Genomic DNA, 22,646 nt, shown 5'->3' on the forward strand with positions numbered 1-22,646 from the left:
ACTGTCATTCTGGTTCAAATCCACATTATCATACTGGTTCACAGACCAACTGTCATTCTGGTACACATCCACATTGTCATACTGGTACACATAAACATATTCTGGACTCAGGTCAGGTCTCGCCCATTTTACCATCCACTTTAAAACATCCATGGCATGTTCCACCTGACATGGTAAAATTATGTCATCTCCAGCTATTGCCACTATTGGCCGAGATGGACCGACCAACCCGTAGCCATCTGAGAAAGAAACAGTTTGAATGGGAATTACATTTCAAATGTATCATTTCTTTTTTTTTATATTTAATATATAGAATATAAAGAAATATTAAAAATAGGAAGAACAATTTTGCCATGGATACAGTGACGGGCAGCAATGTGAGCCCTGTTTTATATTTGTTTATATTTTGGAAAATAAAGTTTGCCGGATGATTTATTAACAGTTCAGTGTATCAGTGTTCCTGGTGCTGTTGTATTGTTAAAACTATGAGTCCATACACAACAATTAATTTATACTTCACATGACCCTGAAATGTAGAAATATATTATATATATAATATATATTAAACCACAATAATCTGATAAGATTAATTTTCTTTTTTGTTAAATTCAGAAGCTCCTTAATGTGACGTAGAGGGAGAGATATGGTCGGCTATGTGCAGCCTGCGCTCAAGAAATAAAGAATATTACCTGCAGAAGCCTGTATGAGAAGAAGGAAGAAAACAGAGTGATGGGAAACTCTAAAGTCCCTGAAACCCAGAACGCCAGTCAGGTGAACCATACTGGAGTCTGAAGACTATAAAATCAATAGAAAATGAAAAAAAATGTCTCCTGTGAATCAAAAATGAAGTAAACAGGTTAAAAGCCGGACACCTCAGATAGTTGTAAGCTTCACACTGCAGTAGTGAAGTTTCGCCTTCCTGTTATCTGCACTACTGATGGTTTGTAGTCTAACCACACTGACGCACGCAGACAGGAAGCGAAAGTAAGTCAGACAATGTGAACACGGTGGGAATGAACACGTACTACAGCTTCTGGTTGCTTTATATACACTAATAAATACGCACGACTGAATATTACTTTCAACTTCTGTCAATACATCCTCTGAAAGTTGCAGTAGGTCATACTTAGTTTTATCATTTTTTTTTTTTAAACTTTCACTATATTTCGACATTAGACAGACAATCTGCATTTTAAAGAAAATGTCCTTTTTTTCCACATAAAAAATAAAAATACATTTGTGAATCTGTAATTGTTTATTTAATAGAATAAGCTGCTAAATTCAAGTTTTATACTGTTAATACATTTCTAAAATTATGTAAAATTGTTCATTACATAAATGTTTGTTTATCAGTGTATAAGCATTGGTAAACTGTCGAGATACAGTTTTTATCAGTGAAAACATCAATTATTATTGTAATTTCACAGATAATTACTTTTATTACAGTTCTATAACATTTAAGTGTGCTGCGGCTGCGTTACGTGCTGTCGTAACAGGTGCAGACCACAACATGAAAATTTCCCGCAAATCAGATCAATATCACCATGCAGCGCTTACTTCCTGTTGCCAGTAGGTGGCACTCTCACTATTACTGAATGTTATCACATAGACGTGTTCAGGGCGGGACTCTTATCGAACATGTGAAGTTTCGTTGCAGTCAGATCATGTATGCAGAAGTTATGACAAATCCCTCTTTCATGGCGAGTCATTAAAATTCCACGCCACGGAACGGGCACGCTGTTCGACTGAATAACGTAAATAGCACAACTTTTAATCACAAATGTCTTTAGATGGCTGTGTCAAAATCTGAAGTCGATCCAATCAATTCCCTAGGAGGAGTTCGTTCAAATACAATGTGTGCAAATCGGCAGAAATGGCTGCTAAATCCAAAATGGCCGACTTCCTGTTGGGTTTGGGATATGGCGCCCACTGGACTTTTTGTTCGTCTGGATAAGATCTACGCGTGTGCCAATTTTTATGCATATCAGTGAAAGGGGCCCCGGTTGGCACGGTTTATGGGCCCCTGAGAGGCCATTTTGCCATGCTCTTAGTGGAGCCCTCTAAAATCCGAAATTTTTCGCCATGACTGACATTATGAGCCAAGTTTCATGAGTTTTCGAGTGTGTTGTGGCCTCCAAATATGTGTTCGTTTAGGAGGAAAAAGGAAAGAATTCCTTCAATTATAATAGGGCCTTCGCACGGTCAGTGCTCGGGCCCTAATAAACAATTATTTGTATTACAGCAGCCTGTATTTATAACTCATTGCATTGTAGATAGATACACACACACACACACACTCCAGCACTCTGATAGGTCAGTCCCAGTCGATAGGAGGCCTCTCCTTCAATCTATTTGTCTTCAGCTGAAACACACATCAGAAACATCAAAGTCCAAACTGGTTCATGGTCTAACAGAAGCAAATTCATACTTGTACTACAAAAGACACCAAGGATTTTAGAGAGTAAAATAGTGACCTCTAGTGGACAATTGTGGAAGTGTAATCATGACTAAAACCACAGTACAAAATAATTTACTGTACTCGAACCCTCCGATCCTAAATGTTGTGGCTGAGTTAATTATAACATTTGAAGTGTTGAGCAAGTACATCAGTATCTGTTGAATAAAAAATTAGTATATTTATGAGGACAGATATTGACACATTTTACTAGTTTATGAAATCTTCCCCAGCCAGATACATTTTTTGGGATTGTTGGGTTAATTTTGCACATATTAAGCCAATAATTGACTTTTTAAAGTCTTCACAATGAATAAAGGTGAAATGAAGAGAGCCAAATGATTTAATTTAATTTTTTGATTTAGTTGTTGTACTCTACCTGTACTGAGTATTTCTCTGTTTGTTACTGTTGCTGCGTTCATCTTCAGCTGTCAGTCAAACTAAAGGAGAGAGAGGCTGCCATAAACACAACAACCATCATCTGAAGTCCTCTTGGATTTCTGCAGCTCGTGTTGTCTGTTATTTCTAATATCTTTCATTGTTGTGTGCTACTATCTGCTGCTCAAACAGACCTTCTGCTCCAGGAGGAAGATCAAACTTTAATGTTCCATAAAATACAATGAAGGCTGCAGGTAAACTGTTCTGTTACAGTCTGAGGTTGCTGAAATTATCTGAACACACTTCATACATCCATGAAGACTGTGTGATGTGGCTGAAAACTCAAGAAAATACCAGTAAGTGGACCTTGAGTGGGAACTGTTTGGTAAAACTATTTCAATATTATTTTCTCTTTAACTTTTAAACCAACATGCATTATAAATCCTAAAGTGCTGCGGGTTGTCAAACTAGTCAAAAGCTTCAGAAGAAACTTTATATAAACCTTTATTTATACTCAAAAAAAAGTTACAAACTGCATTACATGGTTTAAAGCAGGATTAATACATTTTAGTAAATACTAATAAACCTATACAGCTTGAGTAAAACAATAAAAACAATAAAAGGTTAAACTAATATAAATATATACAGTGAACAGTTCTGTGTTTAAACAGATGAGAATGGATGATGATGATAATAATGAATATTAAACACAGTCACAGCCTTTTGTACACAACCTGTTGACATTTTACAAAACAGTTCAGATTCTTTTAAAGTGCTAAAGTGGGAACTTTGATACAATCCATGAAATTAAAGCAGGAATCTTCAGTCACAGCTCATATCTTAGACTGGACACCAACATCATTAAGATCTCCCTTCTTCACTGTGTGTCTGCAGCCTTTTCACTGGCTCAAAGACAACACCTGCTCACATAGACTGAAAACAAAGTCACAATGGATAGATTGTAAACTAGGAAGACAAACAACATCATCATTCTCTGTCAGTGTGATGGTAGAGCAGGAAAAGATGGAGAATATCCTCCAGTGTCACAATGATCCTCCTCGTTCTCGGTCACTACAGGAGGTTTTTAGTCCACATCGTTCAACGCTGCGTCTCTCTGTGTTTTAAAGTGTCTTCAGTGTTACATTTAATTCCTCTGGATCCTCTTTATGCCTGTGAGCCAACAGAATCAGGAAAGTGTTGAAGTGGTTTTGTTCATGTGTTTTTGTTGTTTGAACTGGAATATTTTAACATCACAGTGACTTTCATAAACAGAACATTTGAGAGAAAGCTTTTGAAAGCAACACATTTTCTTTTATTTCCTCCATTTCCCCCAAATTTCCTGCAGTGAAGATCATTTCAGACTGTTTGCTTAGTTACTGTTGTTATGCCTGTATGTATGTCAATAAAGAGCTCTGACTGTAACTTGCAGCACATTAATACAAACAGGAATGATGATGCTCCAAAATATCCAATAAAAAGACCACAGAACTGTGAATAAATCGTCTGAAAAGATAGAAGAGAGAACAGAATGACATTATTGAATCAAACTAGAGCTCAACAGTGACAATATGTTTAATATATTTAGAGCTCTTTATAACCTGGAACATAGATGTGTGTCTCTCTGGTCTGGTTGATGTCCTTCTGTTGGACTCTACAGATGAAGATGTTCCTGTGTCTCTTCTCCACAGTCACTCTGCTGCTGACAGTATAGAGGTCATCAGGACCTCTGACTGTCTCTGTAGGTCCAGCAGAGAGGAGGTTTCTCTCAAGGTCCAGCCAGACACAGACTCAGAACTGGCACTGATTGGAGGATCAAGGTAACATGGTAGAATGACATCATCACCAGCCAGGGCTTCGATTGGTTGATGTGAACAAATCAACTCTGACTGCTCTGCAACGCAAACTAAAGAACAAACAAGAAACAGTAGTATAGTTATAATACATGTCATCAGACTGAATGAATTCATTTTTACTTTCTAAAAGTAAGAAAACATTTAATAAAACTGCATCAAAAACAAAGAAAACACTGTTAAAATGTTTGTGGATGAAGTCTTTTTGTCTCTTTCAAATTTTTTCTTGTTGACTACAGTCTTTTTCCCTCAGTCGATATGTGACATTATGTGTATCTGAAGAGGGAGACTGTGAATAAAATGTTCTGTATCAGGTTGGAAATATTGCATTGGATCTCATTAAATGTTCTTCACAGAGTTTCCCAGAGAGTTAAATCTATTGACCTTAGTTCAATGTGAAATGTCTCAACAACTAAAATTAGTTTTTTCTAATTATTAATGTAGAAACTACCTGTTAAACTCTGTATTAGAAGAATGATAATAAGCACAGGAATGTGGGTCCTGAAGAACTGTCCAATGAGCAGCATCTGAAGATAAAAAAAAGTCTGCTAGTTTAAAAACAACACACAAATAAGTCAAATGTCTTTTAGTGGAAAATAAGGTTGAACAGGGCAGAAACTAGAGTTGATTTTAGTTTGTCTTTGGTTTCACTGTCTCATAGCTCATTTGGATAGAGAGCTAATGTCACAGTCAATAACACTTCAAATAAGAATAATTTATCAAGGTAAAGGATGCACTGAAGCACTAAATGCTGCAGGACACTTTTAAAGGGGGAGAGAGACTCAGTGTAGACTGAGACAGGACAAGGTCAAAAACAGATGACAGACATTTTGTTAAGATATTTTATAGGATTTGGGGTCACTTAGAAATGTCAGGATGCTGGCCTTCTAGGCAGAGTCTCAAAGAAAAAGCCATATCTGAGACGGGCCAATTAAAGGAAAAGATTAAGATGGGAGAGGGAGGGAGAGACTTCACAAAGTTGTGACGTGCATATGTAGACTAAACTGCTGAATTTTGTAGACTATCTGTGTGATGATGAGTGAGATAAACTGTGGTAAACACAGATAGTGCACACATTAATCTCATACCTCAGACTGATTCATTTATAGGCTGGATGTAATTACAAACATTAAAAACAACCATGACATAAGACCGATAACCTGAGGATTTTGGACCTTCTCTTGACGTTTGCAGCGTTTTGTCACATACATTGCCATTCCCTATAGTGCTTGCTTTGAACTCATTTACACATTTGAGAGCCCTGTGAATCTAGAAAATGCAGGAGAACCTACTGGTTCCAGAGGAATACATAAATATACATCACAGGATTTAGTTTACATCAGAAACAGCGAGCTTTGAACCGGCCATCGCAACCAGTCTCGCGCAGGGGAATATCACCTGTTCATTCAAACTCGAGTGTACTCCGTTAGTGTGCGTGGTCGCCTTTATAACCTGTCACCATGACAGCGAATAATAGTTTCGTAGTGAGGAGCAGACACCAAAATGAATGTCCCAGCAAAGTGTTTCTATTGCAGTGTTTCAAAAGTCACCAACAGATGAATGTCATAGGTTTGAAGTAGTCACAATCTTAATTTCCTGGTTAGGCAATAAGGGCTCCTGAAAGCCAAGCATACGCACACCTGGACCCATCCCTTGTAAATTTCCCCTTGGGGATGAATAAAGTATCTATCTTCCATTAGTCCATAATCAGGAATTAATGGACTTCATGGAGGCAAATGCACCTCGTCTGGTATTATCCCTCAACAGAAACAACATAGAACATTTAATTTATCACATTAAATCTTCAAGTTTTAAATGACTCTTACCTGCAGAATGAGGAAAGCAAACCCTCCACTGTGATGTTTGTTCTCTCTGACATAAATAAAGTACTCTGTCAGCTGTCTGACTACAGAAAGAGTTAACTGTAAATTCGTGAAAACCCTCCGCAATAAGAACCACAAACTCCGTCTGTGTCAGAGTCCTCTGACGATGATCTGTTACAGATATTGTCGAGAAATCAGGACAACACAGATTGAAAGTCGCTGAGATCTTGTGACGCACTTAACAAAAGATTCATTAAGATCCAAAAAAGGTGTTAAAACACCTAAAACAATGTGCATGAATGAACTCACAATTAAAGTAATCACATCTATTTAACAGAAAACAGTAGCCAACAAAAGCAAAGCCACCACCCTCACCCTGCACATTGCAGGTAAAGGTGTTCAATGTCAGTGCCCTCACCCACAGAGCCGGTTCTTCCACTCCCTGCTGTCAACTGAGAACTCACACAGCCATAACAGGTCTGGAATCAGTCCTGGTGATATATGGGGGTGACTGCAGTCCTCACAGACACATCAATTCAAAATAAGATAATAATTGTCTAGTCTCACTGTCAAGTTTAGTTACAGCTCTGCAATGTGAAATTATTGATCAGATATTGCATTTAAATGTTGATTAGCTGGACATATTGGGCAAGGTGGATGCAGATGTCTCAGTATTCAGTCAAACTATAGTATAAACAGAAGTTTCTATTTGAAATGTGTGTATATAGATCTATCCATCTATACACAACACTCAACAATGAATCAAACATTAAAGGCAGTTCTGAACAGGTGGGTTTTGATCAGTGCTTTTAAAGTGGACGGATTGGTACAGTCTCGGATGTTTCTGGGGAGAGTCCCAGTTGGAAGGGGGCAGCTCACCCCAGGGACCGTGCTTGGTCCTCAGTAGTGGAGACAGGAGGCTGGTGTCAGAAGAGCAGAGGCTTTGCAGGGCAGCTGTGGCTCAGAGGTAGAGTGAGTCGTTCCACTAATCGGAAGGCTGGCAGTTCAATCCCTGGCTCCTCTCACTGCATGTGGAAGTGTCCTTGAGCAAGACACTGAAATCTCATTTTGCTATGAGTGTGTATGGATGATTAGTTTCCTAACCCTAACCCTGGATGTACTGAAGTTTCTTAAAGACTTTGAAGGATGTACCATACAAGATCCTGTTCCAATAGTCTAGTTTTTCCAGGTAGAAGAAGGCAGTGCTGGGGATTTGGTTGATGTGGTGTTCAAAGGAGAGGTTGCTGTTGGAGGGAGACAGAATCAGCATAACAGTGGATGCAGAGACCATGACGACGTATGAGGTTACCAAGGGGGAGAATGTACAGGATGAACAGGAAATTCATCGGCTGCACATGATGTCGGTTCAGCTCACGTCAATCAATATTTTAGCAGCGTTGCAGATACCAGTGGTTTGTTATGGGCCCTAAACTGCTGCGGGCCCCTGTGCAACTGCATCATCTGCATATACAGAAGTTACGCTGCTGGTAGACCAGGAAAAGATGGAGAATATCCTCCAGTGTCACAATGATTTCCTCCTCGTTCTCAGACCCTTCACAAGCTTTTTAGTCCACGTCGTTCAACGCTGCGTCTCTCTGTGTTTTAAAGTGTCTTCAGTGTTATTTCCTGCTCCTGATGGTTCCTCTGACTGCGACCTCTGAACTCTGTCCAGTTGCTCTCTCTGGTCCTCTTGTTGCTACTTTCCATCCACTAAAAATTGAGCTGCATTCACATTTACATTATGCTTCTGGACTTTTGGCTTTCCTTCAAGCATTAACATTGCCTCTTTCACACCATGTGTTACATCTCCTTCCAGTTTAATTAAATTCCTCAGGATCCACTTTGTGCCTGTGAACCAACAGAAACAGGAAAGTGTTGAAGTTGTTGTGTTCATGTGTTTTTGTCTAATCAATGAATGAGTGTTAAAGTGAGAAAACTACACAAGCAGAACAAAAATATGATAATTGAACTGGAATATTTTTAACACATTTTCTTTTATTTCCTATATTTTCCCCAAATTTCCTGCAGTGAAGATAATTTCAGATTCAATTCAATTCAATTTTTGTTTGCTTAGTTAATGTTGTTATGCCTGTATGTATGTCAATAAAGAGCTCTGACATTAACTTGGAATAAAAAAGGGAAATAAATATGTGACTTACGTTTTATCTGGGTGATAACAGCACAACAATGCAAACAGGAGTGGTGATAATCAGAATCCAATCAGGAGACAACTGAACTGTGAATGAATAAGCTGAAAAGATAGAACAGAGAACAGAATTGACATTATTGAATCAAACTATAGCTCAACAGTGACAATATGTTTAATATATTTAGAGCTCTTTATAACCTGGAACATAGATGTGTGTCTCTCTGGTCTGGTTGATGTCCTTCTGTTGGACTCTACAGGTGAAGTTGTTGCTGTGTCTCTTCTCCACAGTCACTCTGCTGCTGACAGTATAGAGGTCATCAGGACCTCTGACTGTCTCTGTAGGTCCAGCAGAGAGGAGGTTTCCCTCACCGTCCAGCCAGACCACCTCAGGCTCTGGATACCAGCCTTTAGACTCACACTGTAAAACTACTCTTCCACTGTTATTGGAGACAACCTCTATGATGGGAGTGGAGACGACACCTGATGAGAAGAGAGGAGGAATTTCAAACAGTGGATTCAGATCCAACAAATAACTTATAGCACTGTTTTCTTTGTGTCTTATCATGGCTGCTTACTTCTAATATAAAGTTACATTACTGATCTTTGCAGTCAGCAGAAATGTGTAATTCATCATCTTCAGAAAGTCTGACTTACCAACAGTGAGTTGGATGGAAGCTTCCTTCAACATTGATTCAAGGAAGCAAAAGTATTTTCCTGCATCAGAGACTTTCACTTTGAAGATTTTCATGGAGACGTTTCCATTCTGCAGTTCATCCACAAACAGTCTCGTTCGGAGAAAATAAGATGGATTTTGAGTTTCAAACATCAGTCGTCCATCTTGGTGAAAATGGATGTACTTTGGGTCTAAACCAGGTCTGGTCCACACCACTGTCTCAGAACTGGCACTGATTGGAGGATCAAGGTAACATGGTAGAATGACATCATCACCAGCCAGGGCTACGATTGGTTGATCTGAACAAATCAACTCTGACTGCTCTGCAACGCAAACTAAAGAACAAACAAGAAACAGTAGTATAGTTATAATACATGTCATCAGACTGAATGGATTCATTTTTACTTTCTAAAAGTAAGAAAACATTTAATAAAACTGCATCAAAAACAAAGACAATCGTCCGCTGGAGCCTCAGAGTCTGTATCTGACTCACACTCATCACAGTTTGAGCTTCAATCACAAATATCAGACAGCATCATAAAGTGTAAAGTTTAAAAATGTCTGTTTTGTCCTCTTTCTAATTTTTTATTTGATTTATTGATTTTCTCAGTCAATATGTGACCTCGTGTCTAACTCAACAACTCACAGAGCGTGTGAATAAAATGTGACTCTACCATCATTTGAATGGCAGTCGTGTATCAGCGAGTACAGGAACAAGATAAGATTGACTTTATTGATCCCACACTGGGGAAATTGTATATATGTGTGTTTGTGTGTGTAAAAACTTTACAGTACCGGTATTAAGTACACAACTACACACCCACACACACACACACACACACACACACACACACACACACACACACACACACACACACACACACACACATATGAATGTGTTACTGGAGTGTTTTGTATGAAATTACCTGTGAAACACTGTATTAGAAGAAAAATGTAAAACAAAACAATGCCGGTACATGGCAGTGGATACAGCATCGTAGACTTCTGAAAATATAAAGAAAGACAAAAACCTTTAGTCTGCTTCTTGAAAACACACAAATAAAACAAACGTCTTCATTGAGGTTGAACAGGGTAAAAACTCTAGAGCTGATTTTAGTTTTTATTTGGTTTCAGTTTCTTTTATTTCTGTCTCAGTGCATCAGTGTGATCTGTTGTTTTCAGCTCCTTATGTGCTGTGACTGACTAACAGATATAACTAATCCACAGACAAAGTGACATGTTGTCTGACCACAGATGTACTGGTGGAAATAAGTCAAATAATGTCTGAAGTTATGTGTTATATACTTTTTCTGTTCTTCTTCTCCTGTACAGTCTGTTTGTATATTTGGAGACATTTTGTCTGTTTTAAGAATATCACTGTTTGAATTTCATGATAAAAAGATTTGTCCAATGAGCATCACTTCAGGAAAAGGTGATCAATAAGTCTTTCAATGTATGTTTGTATTAAGATGGACTGTGTATCTAAATACATCCTTTAAAGCATCAAACTGCCCTCACATGTTAACTCCTCAATCATTTCACAGGAAATTAACTGTTAATTATTGAAAAGAACTGTAACATTTATCCTTTAACTGTTAATAGTACTTCATCCTGAAAGTAGATTATTGATCAAATGAGTAAAATACTGATTAAGGACTATGTATTTTGTGGTAGTGAGAGGTAGGTAGAGTTCAAAGCTTTCAATAAAAAGTGAGTAAAATAAACGACAGCAATATAAAAATACAGACTCAGTGTTTATTTAGACTATAATGATATCACAATAAACAACACAGAGAATTTGTCCATAAAATAATCTGCACATTGTTATAACAGTGAAAGAATGAAATGATGACAAATCCAACATTTAACATTCAAGTTTTACTTTAAAAAGAAACTCTGACTTACAGCGTGATGGATGCAAACTCTCCACTGTGTGTGTGACAGGAAGTTTCAGAAAATCACAACCTCAATTTATCTCCACCTCTCTGAGTCTGTGAGTTTGTGTCTCTGTTGGTCTCTAAAGAGTTGCTCATAAATTCAGTCAGTATTTTTTAACCAGTGGATGAAACTGAACATTGACTGAATGACTAATAACCAGATTGTTAGAGTAGTTTTCATATAAAGTTTAGTCCTGTCCTTTATGACACCACTTATCCAGGATCACCAATGTGAAGACAGGTACCCCAAAGAGAGCCACACTGAGTTCAACTGGATTCATGATACAACTTTGTAAAACAGATTATTCAGCATTGTCAATGAAAGAGAGTCTGAGTTAGTGGAACTTGTTCTGTGAGTAAATGTCCTGATTCAGACAGCTGTACACAGGAGAGGACAGTCATGAACCGGAATGCACTGAAGGGAAGTTGAGGGAAGTTACCCAAACCAAACAAACATAACCTAAAAGAAGAGGAGGGCTCAACCCACAAGTGATGTGTAAAGGGGTTTTCCATCTTTACTTTCCACTGAAATAGTAATGCTGTCCATGTCACTGTGAAGTCTTCTACTAATCTAAAGGAGGAGTTTAGAACTTGTTTTGAACCAATAATCAATTGAATCCTCACACACGTGTACAGAGATTAGATATGTGAGGATTCTGTAGGGTTCAGGTTAAATATCCCTCATCTAAAGATAGCCTTCAGAATTGGGTTTTACACTGTGCATTACTTTTACTGCTTATCTAGATTCTCCTCAATACATTCTGCTGTGTGAGTGATCTTCAAATATATGATTCATTCCATCAAAACATGTTATTATTCAGAAACACTGAATCACACTCAGTTTCGCTGTAGGTGGTGGTTCTGTGGTTAAAGAACAATCCCCAGTTGCTGGTACTGCACCTGTCAGTTTCAGAATACAAAGTGTGTGTGCTGCCCTGTGAGTCAGTTCTCTTTAACGTATATTTTGCTCCTTCTGCTGCTGGTTTTGTGTAGCAGTCATTAAGGTTATATCTCTATGTCTGTCTGTAGTTGAGACACAACTCTACAACTCTACAGCACACAGTATTTTACCTTGTGTATTATTCTGTATAATGTTCTTCTTTCTGTGGGTTGGACCCTACTGCCAGTAAAACATTACAGAAAGTCAACTTGGAACATCTTTGTCTGTGTAGAAACTTGGGATGGAGTTCATCTGCCAGAGGACAGGATGTGGTGTTTCCACTGATGACTGCAGCACATTTCTAAGTTTGCACACAGGAGCCGACAGTGGAGCATGTGGAAGCTTTTCTGGGTGTAAATTTGCTGTCACAGAGACCAGAGACCTTAAGAAATACAACAACATTTTAAACACATCAAGAAGTTCCTTTGTATATCTGTGCATATATTTACTTTCACAGTTTTCTATAACATCTATCAGTTTGTTTTACTGTATGAAGAACCTTTTGAAGCTGCCTTGCTGTATGAATTGTGTCTCTTGCTGTATTATGAGGGCGTCCTCTCTGTGTCCATCTTCTTCATTCTCTGAAGTTTCTTCTCCAACTCCTCTGTCTCCTCCATTTTCACACCGACTCCTGACTCCTTTCTGTCTTTCTACTGACGTCACTTTTGGTTTTAGTGGTTTTCTTTCTTTATTTTTTTTTACGTATTTTTTGGGGCTTTTATTGCCTTTATGATAGATACAGCTGAAGACAGACAGGAAAGGGGGACAGAGAGAGAGAGAGAGAGAGGGGATGACACGCAGCAAAGGGCCGCAGGTCGGATTCGAACCCTGGGCCGCTGCAGCAAGGACTCAGCCTCAGTACATGGGTCGCCAGCTCTACCCACTGTGTACAGTGCTTTATTTCCAGAATCCAGAAGTCAACGACTGTTTGTGTGTTTTTTTTTTTTGGGGGGGGTGCTGTGGTGAAATGGGCTGCAATCCATTCCTCAGATGTTTGCATATGACAAACTCATACCAGTTATACTGCTGGTAAATTACAGCACAATAACACAGTTAATGTGCAGTACAACAAAAATAATAAAACAGTTATTGGATAGTGTGTTTTTGTAGATGTCCTCACAAGACCATTATAGTGTGATTTATCTTCATGTGTTTGTGTGTAATTTACCTCCAGAAGAGTGTTTGGTGAACGAGTGACAGTGTGAGAAAAGATCAATGTGCACTGAAGTCACTGAGCTCAGGTTTCAAGATGAGTTTGTGAATCATCTGAGTAAGTAAGTCGACTCAATTCAAACCATCTAAAAAGTCCGACATAACATAACACCCACTGAGCTGAGTCTCAGACTTTCTTGAAGACAATGGAATCACTGATTGTAATTGTTGTTGTTTGTTGAACCCAGTGGTGGTTTTGTTGTTTATATAAACTCCTGAACAATGTGATTTTATTGTTTATTCGTCAAACATTGCAGTTAAGACACAAATACATTACCATAGCATCCACTACTGTAGCCACATGTATGACACAATACTGCAGAAGATTGTTGACTTAATCTAGAAACACACTATAAATAAAAGAATCACTAAAATAATGTATTAAGAGTTTCATGTAAAAATCCTACATTGTTGTATGTGTGTGTCAGGGAGCCTCAACTGAGAGTACCTGCACGGTCCGATAAACAACGTGTACTTTCACATCCACTCTGAGTCAGATAACGTGTGTTATGACTTCATATTACCTTACAGTTTAGGTTTTGTGGCTTTTAGAGTTGGAGGCTCCATGAACAATGTTGTCTTTGTGCTTTTTAAGCCTAAAACACAGTTTGTGTGTTCATATGTCTGACTACAGACACACTGAGTTAACAGCCACAGCTGTAAATACATGAAACCACTGATATCATCACCAGTTCACAGTAATAATACAAAACTTCTTTGTCATAAACTTTATTTTCCTTTTTCTTGACCTGATCACTGATTGGCTCTCGTTATCACTCCACATTAACCGGACTGAGTTCACCTGATCACTCCTGATTTAAAGGCTTTGATTGGTGCATGTGCCAGCAGTTCTGGTAAGAGGAGGTTGTCTTATTCTTTAGTTCTTATGTGTTCATGTTTCTTTAACTGAGAACTTTATTTATCCTGAATTATTTAAGATGAACATGTGACAGTTCTAATTTTATGTTTGCAACCTTCATATTGCAACGTTGAGTTTTGGAGAAAATAAACTTTGTTCAGAGGGTTGAAGTTTTCTGTCTTATTCCTGCATCCTGATCCGACGCCCATGGTGATAGTCAGTTTATCATTGTCATTCTGAATCTTCTCATTTACAATCTTTACAATGAATGAAACATGAGTCACTGATATATTATGCTCCACTTGGCTTTTTACATCAAAGCAGATGTGTCTAGTCAAAAAATATTTTAAATGGTTTCAAAATCATTATAATAGAAATCGATTTCATGCTGTTATATTTGTGGGAACTTCCTCTTACCATTTTGCATCTTATAACACAATACAACGGGTGTTTGCTTTCAGTCTGTTGATCCGCATTAAGTTTTATTTTGGTAGTCCTGCCTTAGACACTCACTTCAGGTAATATAAGGAAAAACACCTTAGAGAAAATGGAAGCAACCTCAGGAGGATCCATAGAGGAAGGATCCTTCTCCCAGGACAGACGGACAGACAGCAATATCCCTTTGTGTTGTGTCTCTCCTTCGTCTGTTAAGATAACTGAACATTTTGTGAGTCTTGAGGCATTGTCAGCCTTTATATCTCATTTGTAAATGCTTAATAAGCCATAGATAGTGCTAACTTTAGATAAGCTCGCGCAAAATACTTAATTAAGGAGTAGTAAGTGCTTTGTAACTGTGGATTCCTGCATTAATAACTGTTTATAGGCCATCATTAGAAAATGAATTTGTTGTGAGTTTTATAGAACATCTGCTAACACAGTCACAAATCATTAATACATGTCTGAATAGTGGATGTGCAAGTGCATGCAGAAATGTACAGTACAATGAAGAGAAAAACATTTATAACTGATTATAAACCACATAGTAATGACTATTTACAGCAGAATCATGCTTTATAAAATATGAATTCAGTATTTACTAATCCATAACTAATGTGCTTATCAATGATGAATAAAACATTTTTAACTGTGTTTATAAACTACATACTAATGTTTATTCATGCGTTATAAATGATGAATTCAGTATTTATTCATGCTTAACTAATGCTTAATAGTGTGTACTCATCATAAAGTGTTACCAAAACGATTCATTGAATACAATACAACAATAAGAAGTTGAATAAAAACAGAGAAATACTGGTAAAAAGAACGTGTGTGTGTGTGTGTGTGTGTGTGTGTGTGTGTGTGTGTGTGTGTGTGTGTGTGTGTGTGTGTGTTCCATATGTACAACAAGATATTGATTTGTCTTATTCAGTAATTATATTTTAATGTCTGTCCCTCAGTTTGTGACATTTCGTCTCGCTATGTTTGCTACATGTCTCTCTACCAATATAATCTTTTGTTTGTTATGGAAGGTTGTCCAGGAGCCGGGCATATCAAACTGTTTATTGCCCGGCCTTGAGGTGATTATCCCGTTTATTCTACTTCGTGCTTGCCAGCATAATAAAACAATTCAAATACTTTAATAATTATGCTTTTTCTTATTCGTATTGCATGCTTATTAAATGTATACTCTGTTTGAGTTCATCTCCCTCAAAAAGTTGTCTCCTTTAGAGCTACGGTGAGTAACGTTAGCTCAGCTGTAGCTAATTAGTTTCTATAGCAACCACACAAAGCTGCAGCTGATCACTAGTTTAATAACGTAGTTGCTACATTGTATTTCGCTTGCGGAACTATGTATCGACTGACCCTCCGATAGATTTCCGACACATTTTAGAAACTTTTTTAAACAAGGTGTATTTTTACAATGGACCTCATGTTTGAAATTTCTGTGATAGAAAAAATCTCTGTCTCAACCTCACCTGTTGCACAGTGCCAGGACTTCTTGTGTCGTCCTTTGTCTGTGACTAGACTTTGGTCACAAAAACCTAAATCGGACCCTTTTTATTATGAAACAAAAGACAAATTGAGATTTTTAAATGACAAATGAATTACAGATTATCAGATGTTACCCAGACCAGCCCTGTTGTTGCTTTTGGCTCAGCATTTTGAGCTTATGTTGGTTCAAGTTCACTACCGGTTCATCTTCACTGAGACATCAATCCTCTCGTGTTCCTGTCCAATATGTGCTCTAACAATCAGAGACTTAAGTGCTTTTCATTACTGCTGCAGGAGTTTAATTGAGATTGAGATTCTCTGCATAAAAGGAACTGATGAGCTTTGTAGGATCAAACCTTTCTTGGATGACCCTGAGTCTCATGCATATTTGTTTCTCTATAATTTCTATGATTAGCTGTTTTCCCTCCCTGCCTGGAGGTGGTGCTGTAAGCCTTTAGGTAATACATTCTTTTTCTCAAGGAAGGCAAACAATCATCAGGTGGGCTGATGCAGGAACCGGGATTTGCTTGCTTGTTTTGGACAAAATAAACCTTAGGAAATACAGAAAGCCTAAATGGACATTACAGGCCCATGGTGCAGCAGTGACCCATCTGATTCTGGGTTTGATTGGATTGTTTGACAAATGGCCATGACAGTTAGATTGTAAACTATCATTCCTGATGATGATTTTGATTCTCTCTCAGCATAGGGCTAAATGGACACATTCGCACACTGATGGCAGAGGCTGGCCTGCAAGGTGCCAACTGCTGGAGGGAATCTAAGCACCAACCTTCTGATTAGTGGACGACCCGCTCTACGTCTGAGCTCTGACAGCCGCCTGCCTGGTAGGGTTCTCTATGACCTAATCGTTCTCCATCACAAGAGGAACATTTTCGTCGACGTCTTTGAACGCTACATCTCTCTGTGTTTTTAAGTGTCATCTGTCTCTCGTCTTCAGTGTTATTTCCTGCTCCTGATGTTTCTCTGTCCAGTTGCTCTCTCTGGTCCTCCTGTTGCTGATTTCCCTCCACTAAGGGCTGGAGTTGAGCTGCATTCACATTTACATTATGCTTCTGGACCACTGGCTTTACTTCAACCATTAACAGTTCCTGTTTCACACCATGTGTTACATCTCCTTCCAGTTCAATTCCAGTCCTCTGGATCATCTTTATACCTGTGAGCCAACAGAAACAGGAAAGTGTTGAAGTTGTTGTGTTCATGTGTTTTTGTCTAATCAATGAATGAGTGTTAAAGTGAGAAAACTACACAAGCAGAACAAAAATATGATAATTGAACTGGAATATTTTAACATCACAGTGACTTTCATAAACAGAACATTTCCAAATGAGAGAAAGCTTTTGAAAGCAACACATTTTCTTTTATTTCCTCCATTTTCCCCAAATTTCCTGCAGTGAAGATCATTTCAGACTGTTTGCTTAGTTACTGTTGTTATGCCTGTATTTATGTCAATAAAGAGCTCTGACAGTAACTTGGTATAAAAAAGGAAAATAAATATGTGACTTACATATTATCAGAATGATAATGATGAGCAGCACAGCACTGCAAAGAACACAGATCCATGGCCAAGAAACAACTGAACTGTGAATGAATTATCTGAAAAGATAGAAGAGAGAACATAATGACTATGATTATTGAATCAAACTAGAGCTCAACAGTGACAATATGTTTAATATATTTAGAGATCTTTATAACCTGAAACATAGATGTGTGTCTCTCTGATCTGGTGGATGTCCTTCTGTTGGACTCTACAGATGAAGTATTTGCTGTGTCTCTTCTCCACAGTCACTCTGCTGCTGACAGTATAGAGGTCATCAGGACCTCTGACTGTCTCTGTAGGTCCAGCAGAGAGGAGGTTTCCCCTCACCGTACAGCCAGACCACCTCAGGCTCTGGATACCAGCCTTTAGACTCACACTGTAAAACTACTCTTCTACTGTTATTGCAGACAACCTCTATGATGGGAGTGGAGACGACACCTGATGAGAAGAGAGGAGGAATTTCAAACAGTGGATTCAGATCCAACAAATAACTTACAGCACTGTTTTCTTTGTGTCCTATCATGGCTGCTTACTTCTAATATAAAGTTACATTACTGATCTTTGCAGTCAGCAGAAATGTGTAATTCATCATCTTCAGAAAGTCTGACTTACCAACAGTGAGTTGGATGGAAGCTTCCTTCAACATTGATCGAAGGATGCAAAAGTATTTTCCTGCATCAGAGATTTTCACTCTGAAGATTTTTATGGAGACGTTTCCATTCTGCAGTTCAGCCTCAAACAGTCTCGTTCGGTAAAAATAAGATGGATTTTGAGTTTCGTACACCAGTCGTCCATCTTGGTGAACATGGATGTACTTTGGGTCTAAACCAGGTCTGGTCCACACCACTGTCTCAGAACTGGCATTGATTGGAGGATCAAGGTAACATGGTAGAATGACATCATCACCAGCCAGGGCTACGATTGGTTGATGTGAACCAATCAACTCTGACTGCTCTGCAAAGCAAACTAAAGAACAAACAAGAAACAGTAGTATAGTTATAATACATGTCATCAGACTGAATGGATTCATTTTTACTTTCTAAAAGTAAGAAAACATTTAATAAAACTGCATCAAAAACAAAGACAATCGACCGCTGGAGCCTCAGAGTCTGTATCTGACTCACACTCATCACAGTTTGAGCTTCAAGCACAAATATCAGACAGCATCAGCAGTGAGAATATAAACAGCAGCTGACTCTCTGTAAAGAAATTTACATTGACTGGAGTTTTTAGGGGCAATGATGATCATCAGTCTGTCACTTTGTTTAGTTCCCATTATATCTTGTAGAAATATTCCTGGTTCCCAGAGAATGAATTCCTCTGACTTTTCCTCCAGAGTCTCTGAAAGGTCAAACTTTCAGTTTGTCCAATACTTTATGACCAAATATTTAAAGAGCATGTTAACATGCTGAACTTAGATGGTGGACAAGTTCTACCTGCTATAAATTGTTATCATTCTGAGCATGTTAGCATTAGCATTAGTGTTAAGCTCGAACCCTTAAGACACAAGAACATATAATGAATGCATTAATTTTGATGTGAATGATTACAATGTCCCTGGGTTTTTGTTGTTGTTACAGAAATGGATAGAAGGGATTGGAAGGTTTTTTGGATCAGAAACTTAGTTGTGTCTTCTGCTTTCCAACACACACACACACACACACACACACACATTTACAGAAATTACCTTCACAGTTCTGTATTAGCAGCAAAACACTGAAGGTCTTGAAGAGCAGTCCATTACTGGGTGGCATTGTGAACTCTTGACAATAAAAAACAAAAACAAAATCCCTTAATTTGGATGTTTAAAAAAAACCACACAATTGAAACACGTCTTTACTTTGTGGAAAATGAGATCAACCAGGGTAGAACTGTCTGTCTTCTTTCTGTCTCAGTGAACTATATGTGCACTGTGTTTTGCTCCTCATGTGATGTGACTTCCTGTCAGGCAGACACAGACCCCAAAGGCAGCTGAAGAACCAACCTGCCATTTTGAGAGTGAAAGTGCCCCTTTCCTGTCTTTTTCTTTGAATCTCTTCATTGTTTCCAAATATCAGGTCGAGGTTATTGTTGCTCTCATGTCTTTTTTACCCTCTCTCTCTCCTGCTAACTACCCCAGTGCAACACCAGTGAGCACTGTGTGGGCATCAGCGCGCCCCTGTATGCACATGTGTAAGCAGTCAGAGTGTGATGGGTTACTTTGAGGCAGAGATCACGTATGTGGCCAAACAAAGTGTAAACATACTGTTCATTTACATTATATATTGATGGAGAAGCACTTTAGGAATTACTTTGGGTCCATCAGCTTGAAGTCAGCAGCTCACAATGTGACAACTAGCTGTTTAGTTAGCTTGCTACCTTTTGTTATAATATGGAAGTCAGTTCTTGTGTCTATCCTGACTTAATCACTCTCTCTCAGGTCTTATAAGGAAAACAAATATATATATTGTTTGATATATTAATTGATCATGTAGTTGACTGGTGTCTGTAACTGCATCATTTTTATGAGGGATGATCGATATGGATTTTTTTCAGCTGATACGATAACCGATGATGATCTGCTTCTGTGGCTGCATTTATAAAATGCTTTAATCCAAAGCTGTTTAGTATCTGTCTAGTGCCGCCGCCATTACTGCAGTGTAATCCTGAGAGTGGGTAGTTTGATTGAAGACAGGCAGTGGCCCCCAGTTACTGATGAATGGACCTCTTAGCAGTATTCAGATTGAGTTAGTTCAGTATTAGTTGAACGTTTGTTACAACAATAGCTAGAAACAGAGAAAAAAAGTAGAAAATTGGTCTTGGGCTTGCGTTCAAACGTGCACATATTGTTCGGAGATGCTACCGCAGTAATGGCGACTTTGTTTGCTTCTGTAACTTTCCCGGATGCATGTGCACCACCTAAACTGCAGCCACTTACACTACAGCTAAATATATCCTTTAAAGCCCTCACATGTTAACTCCTCAATCATTTCACAGGAAATGAACTGTTAATTATTGAAAAGAACTGTAACATTTATCCTTTAACTGTTAATAGGACTTCATCCTGAAAGTAGATTATTGATTAAATGAGTACAATACTGATTAAGGACTATGTATTTTGTGGTAGTGCTTCATTTACTGACTGTTAGAGTTCTTCCTCCTCCACTGTTGGAGGATAAAAACATACTTAATCTTTCACTTCATCGTCTTTCAGAGTTCAAAGCTTTCAATAAAAGGTTTGTAAAATAAATGATAACAATATAAAAATACAGACTCAGTGTTTACGTAACAGTGTGAGTCCACTTTATATAGACTATAATGATATCACAATAAACAACACAGAGAGTTTGTCCATAAAATAATCTGCACATTGTTATAACAGTCAAAGAATGAAATGATGACAAATCCAACATTTAACATTCAAGTTTTACTTTAAAAAGAAACTCTGACTTACAGCGTGATGTTGCCCAGACATCTCGCCCAGACAAGAACTCAGGAAGTACGACCATACCTAACATGAGATACAGGAAATCCTCTGCAGAGAACAACAAACAACAACTCACTCTATCTCCACCTCTCTCACAATGTGCTTTAGAGACATACAGTCATGTCAGTTTGTCACAAATGTAATAAAATAACCTTCTGTTGAAATCCTTCAACAGACAAACAGAAAACATGCTGCATAGTTCTTACATCTCCAAAAGTAAAACTCTGAGCTCCACCTCAAGCTGCTACAACATCAAACTCTGCATCACTGTCAGCACATTGAACACTTCACACTCATTATTCAAAATAAGAACCACCAAACTATGTTTCACTGCTAATACTGCTTTATATTGACTTAAAATGAAGGCAGGGACTTTTAAACTGCAGTATTTAAATTATCTTTCTGGGCTTTGACTACTTCTACTCAGTGTTTAAAATATTAATATAAGACTTCTTCCACCACAGTTAAAGTGTAAAAGTTTATATTTAGAATATGTTTCATAGCTCATCATTTATTTCAGTCTCACATTTGAAGATAATAAGCTGTGACTTTGAAATGTACAATTCACTTACACTCTTCAGAATCATCTCCATGTTGTTTTTAAAGTCACACTGTCACAATGAAGCACTTCTTAGCTGTATTCACGTGTTTGCATTAGGTTGCGTATTTCTTGCTGCTTAAATGGGGCATAGTTCTTATTTCCTGCCCACTTGCAGACTGTGCATGGGGTAAGCAAGCAGCAACCTCTGTGGCTGCAAACAGTAAAGTAAATGTGTTTACAGCCTGGTACAAGAAGCAGTACAAATACTCCACTCATGACAACTATAAGTGAGGTGAATCTTTATATAACCCACCTGTTTAAATGACATCAAGGCTTAAAGTTAAGTCTGTTAAATTGAACACTGATTTAGTAAAGTCGTTCTTCTTCCACCTGTTCTGCCTCAGTGTCTGCATTTGGGTCTTCAGTCCTATTGCTTTGTAGACACATCTGTGACAGAGGCTGCTGAGGGTGCTACAGCCTATAGTCTATAACCATCTGTTTTAACAACATTTGTGGAGTGATTGTATTTGTACTTACCGTAGCCAGTGTGTAAATCATGATGTGCTATCTGGCTATAACACAGAGTGTCAGCAGGAGTAAGTGACATCCCACAAGGGACTTTCTGTTCACAGACACTCTTTTCTAAGGAATAACCACACATTACACCATATGGTGGTAGAAAGCGATACTGCACATGTCTCCAGTGTGGCTTTGAACTTATGTGCTATTGAAATGAGTTAAGGCAGATGATTCTACACATTAGTTCTATTCATTACTTTGGAGAGCTTGGATATTTACTCATATATTGAAATGTATGTTAAGGCTTCAGTATTTATTTTATCTGAATGTTTGACTTTATTTAATTTGCAT

General features: G+C 38.1%; 1 protein-coding gene across 4 annotated transcripts in view; it reads right to left on the bottom strand.

Annotated features, from left to right (window-relative positions):
- Positions 1–22,646, bottom strand: part of LOC127363441 (butyrophilin subfamily 1 member A1-like) — a 77,650-nt gene that overhangs the window by 10,936 nt on the left and 44,068 nt on the right. Inside the window, exons 1-4 of one of the 4 annotated variants that reach the window (XM_051399876.1) lie at positions 21,203–21,293; positions 19,457–19,531; positions 9,310–9,663; positions 8,854–9,135 (exon numbers count right to left, since the gene is read on the bottom strand). In XM_051399876.1, coding sequence (XP_051255836.1) covers positions 8,854–9,135; positions 9,310–9,663; positions 19,457–19,523 — 703 coding nt within the window. In that variant the 5' untranslated portion in view covers positions 19,524–19,531; positions 21,203–21,293. Of the gene's footprint in view, positions 1–8,853; positions 9,136–9,309; positions 9,664–10,254; positions 10,334–11,233; positions 11,389–19,456; positions 19,532–21,202; positions 21,310–22,646 lie in introns of those variants that run through there. The other 3 variants (XM_051399875.1, XM_051399877.1, XM_051399873.1) reach the window with 3 other exon arrangements.

Source organism: Dicentrarchus labrax, unplaced genomic scaffold (assembly GCF_905237075.1).
Source record: "Dicentrarchus labrax unplaced genomic scaffold, dlabrax2021, whole genome shotgun sequence".
Classification (NCBI taxonomy): Eukaryota; Metazoa; Chordata; class Actinopteri; family Moronidae; genus Dicentrarchus; species Dicentrarchus labrax.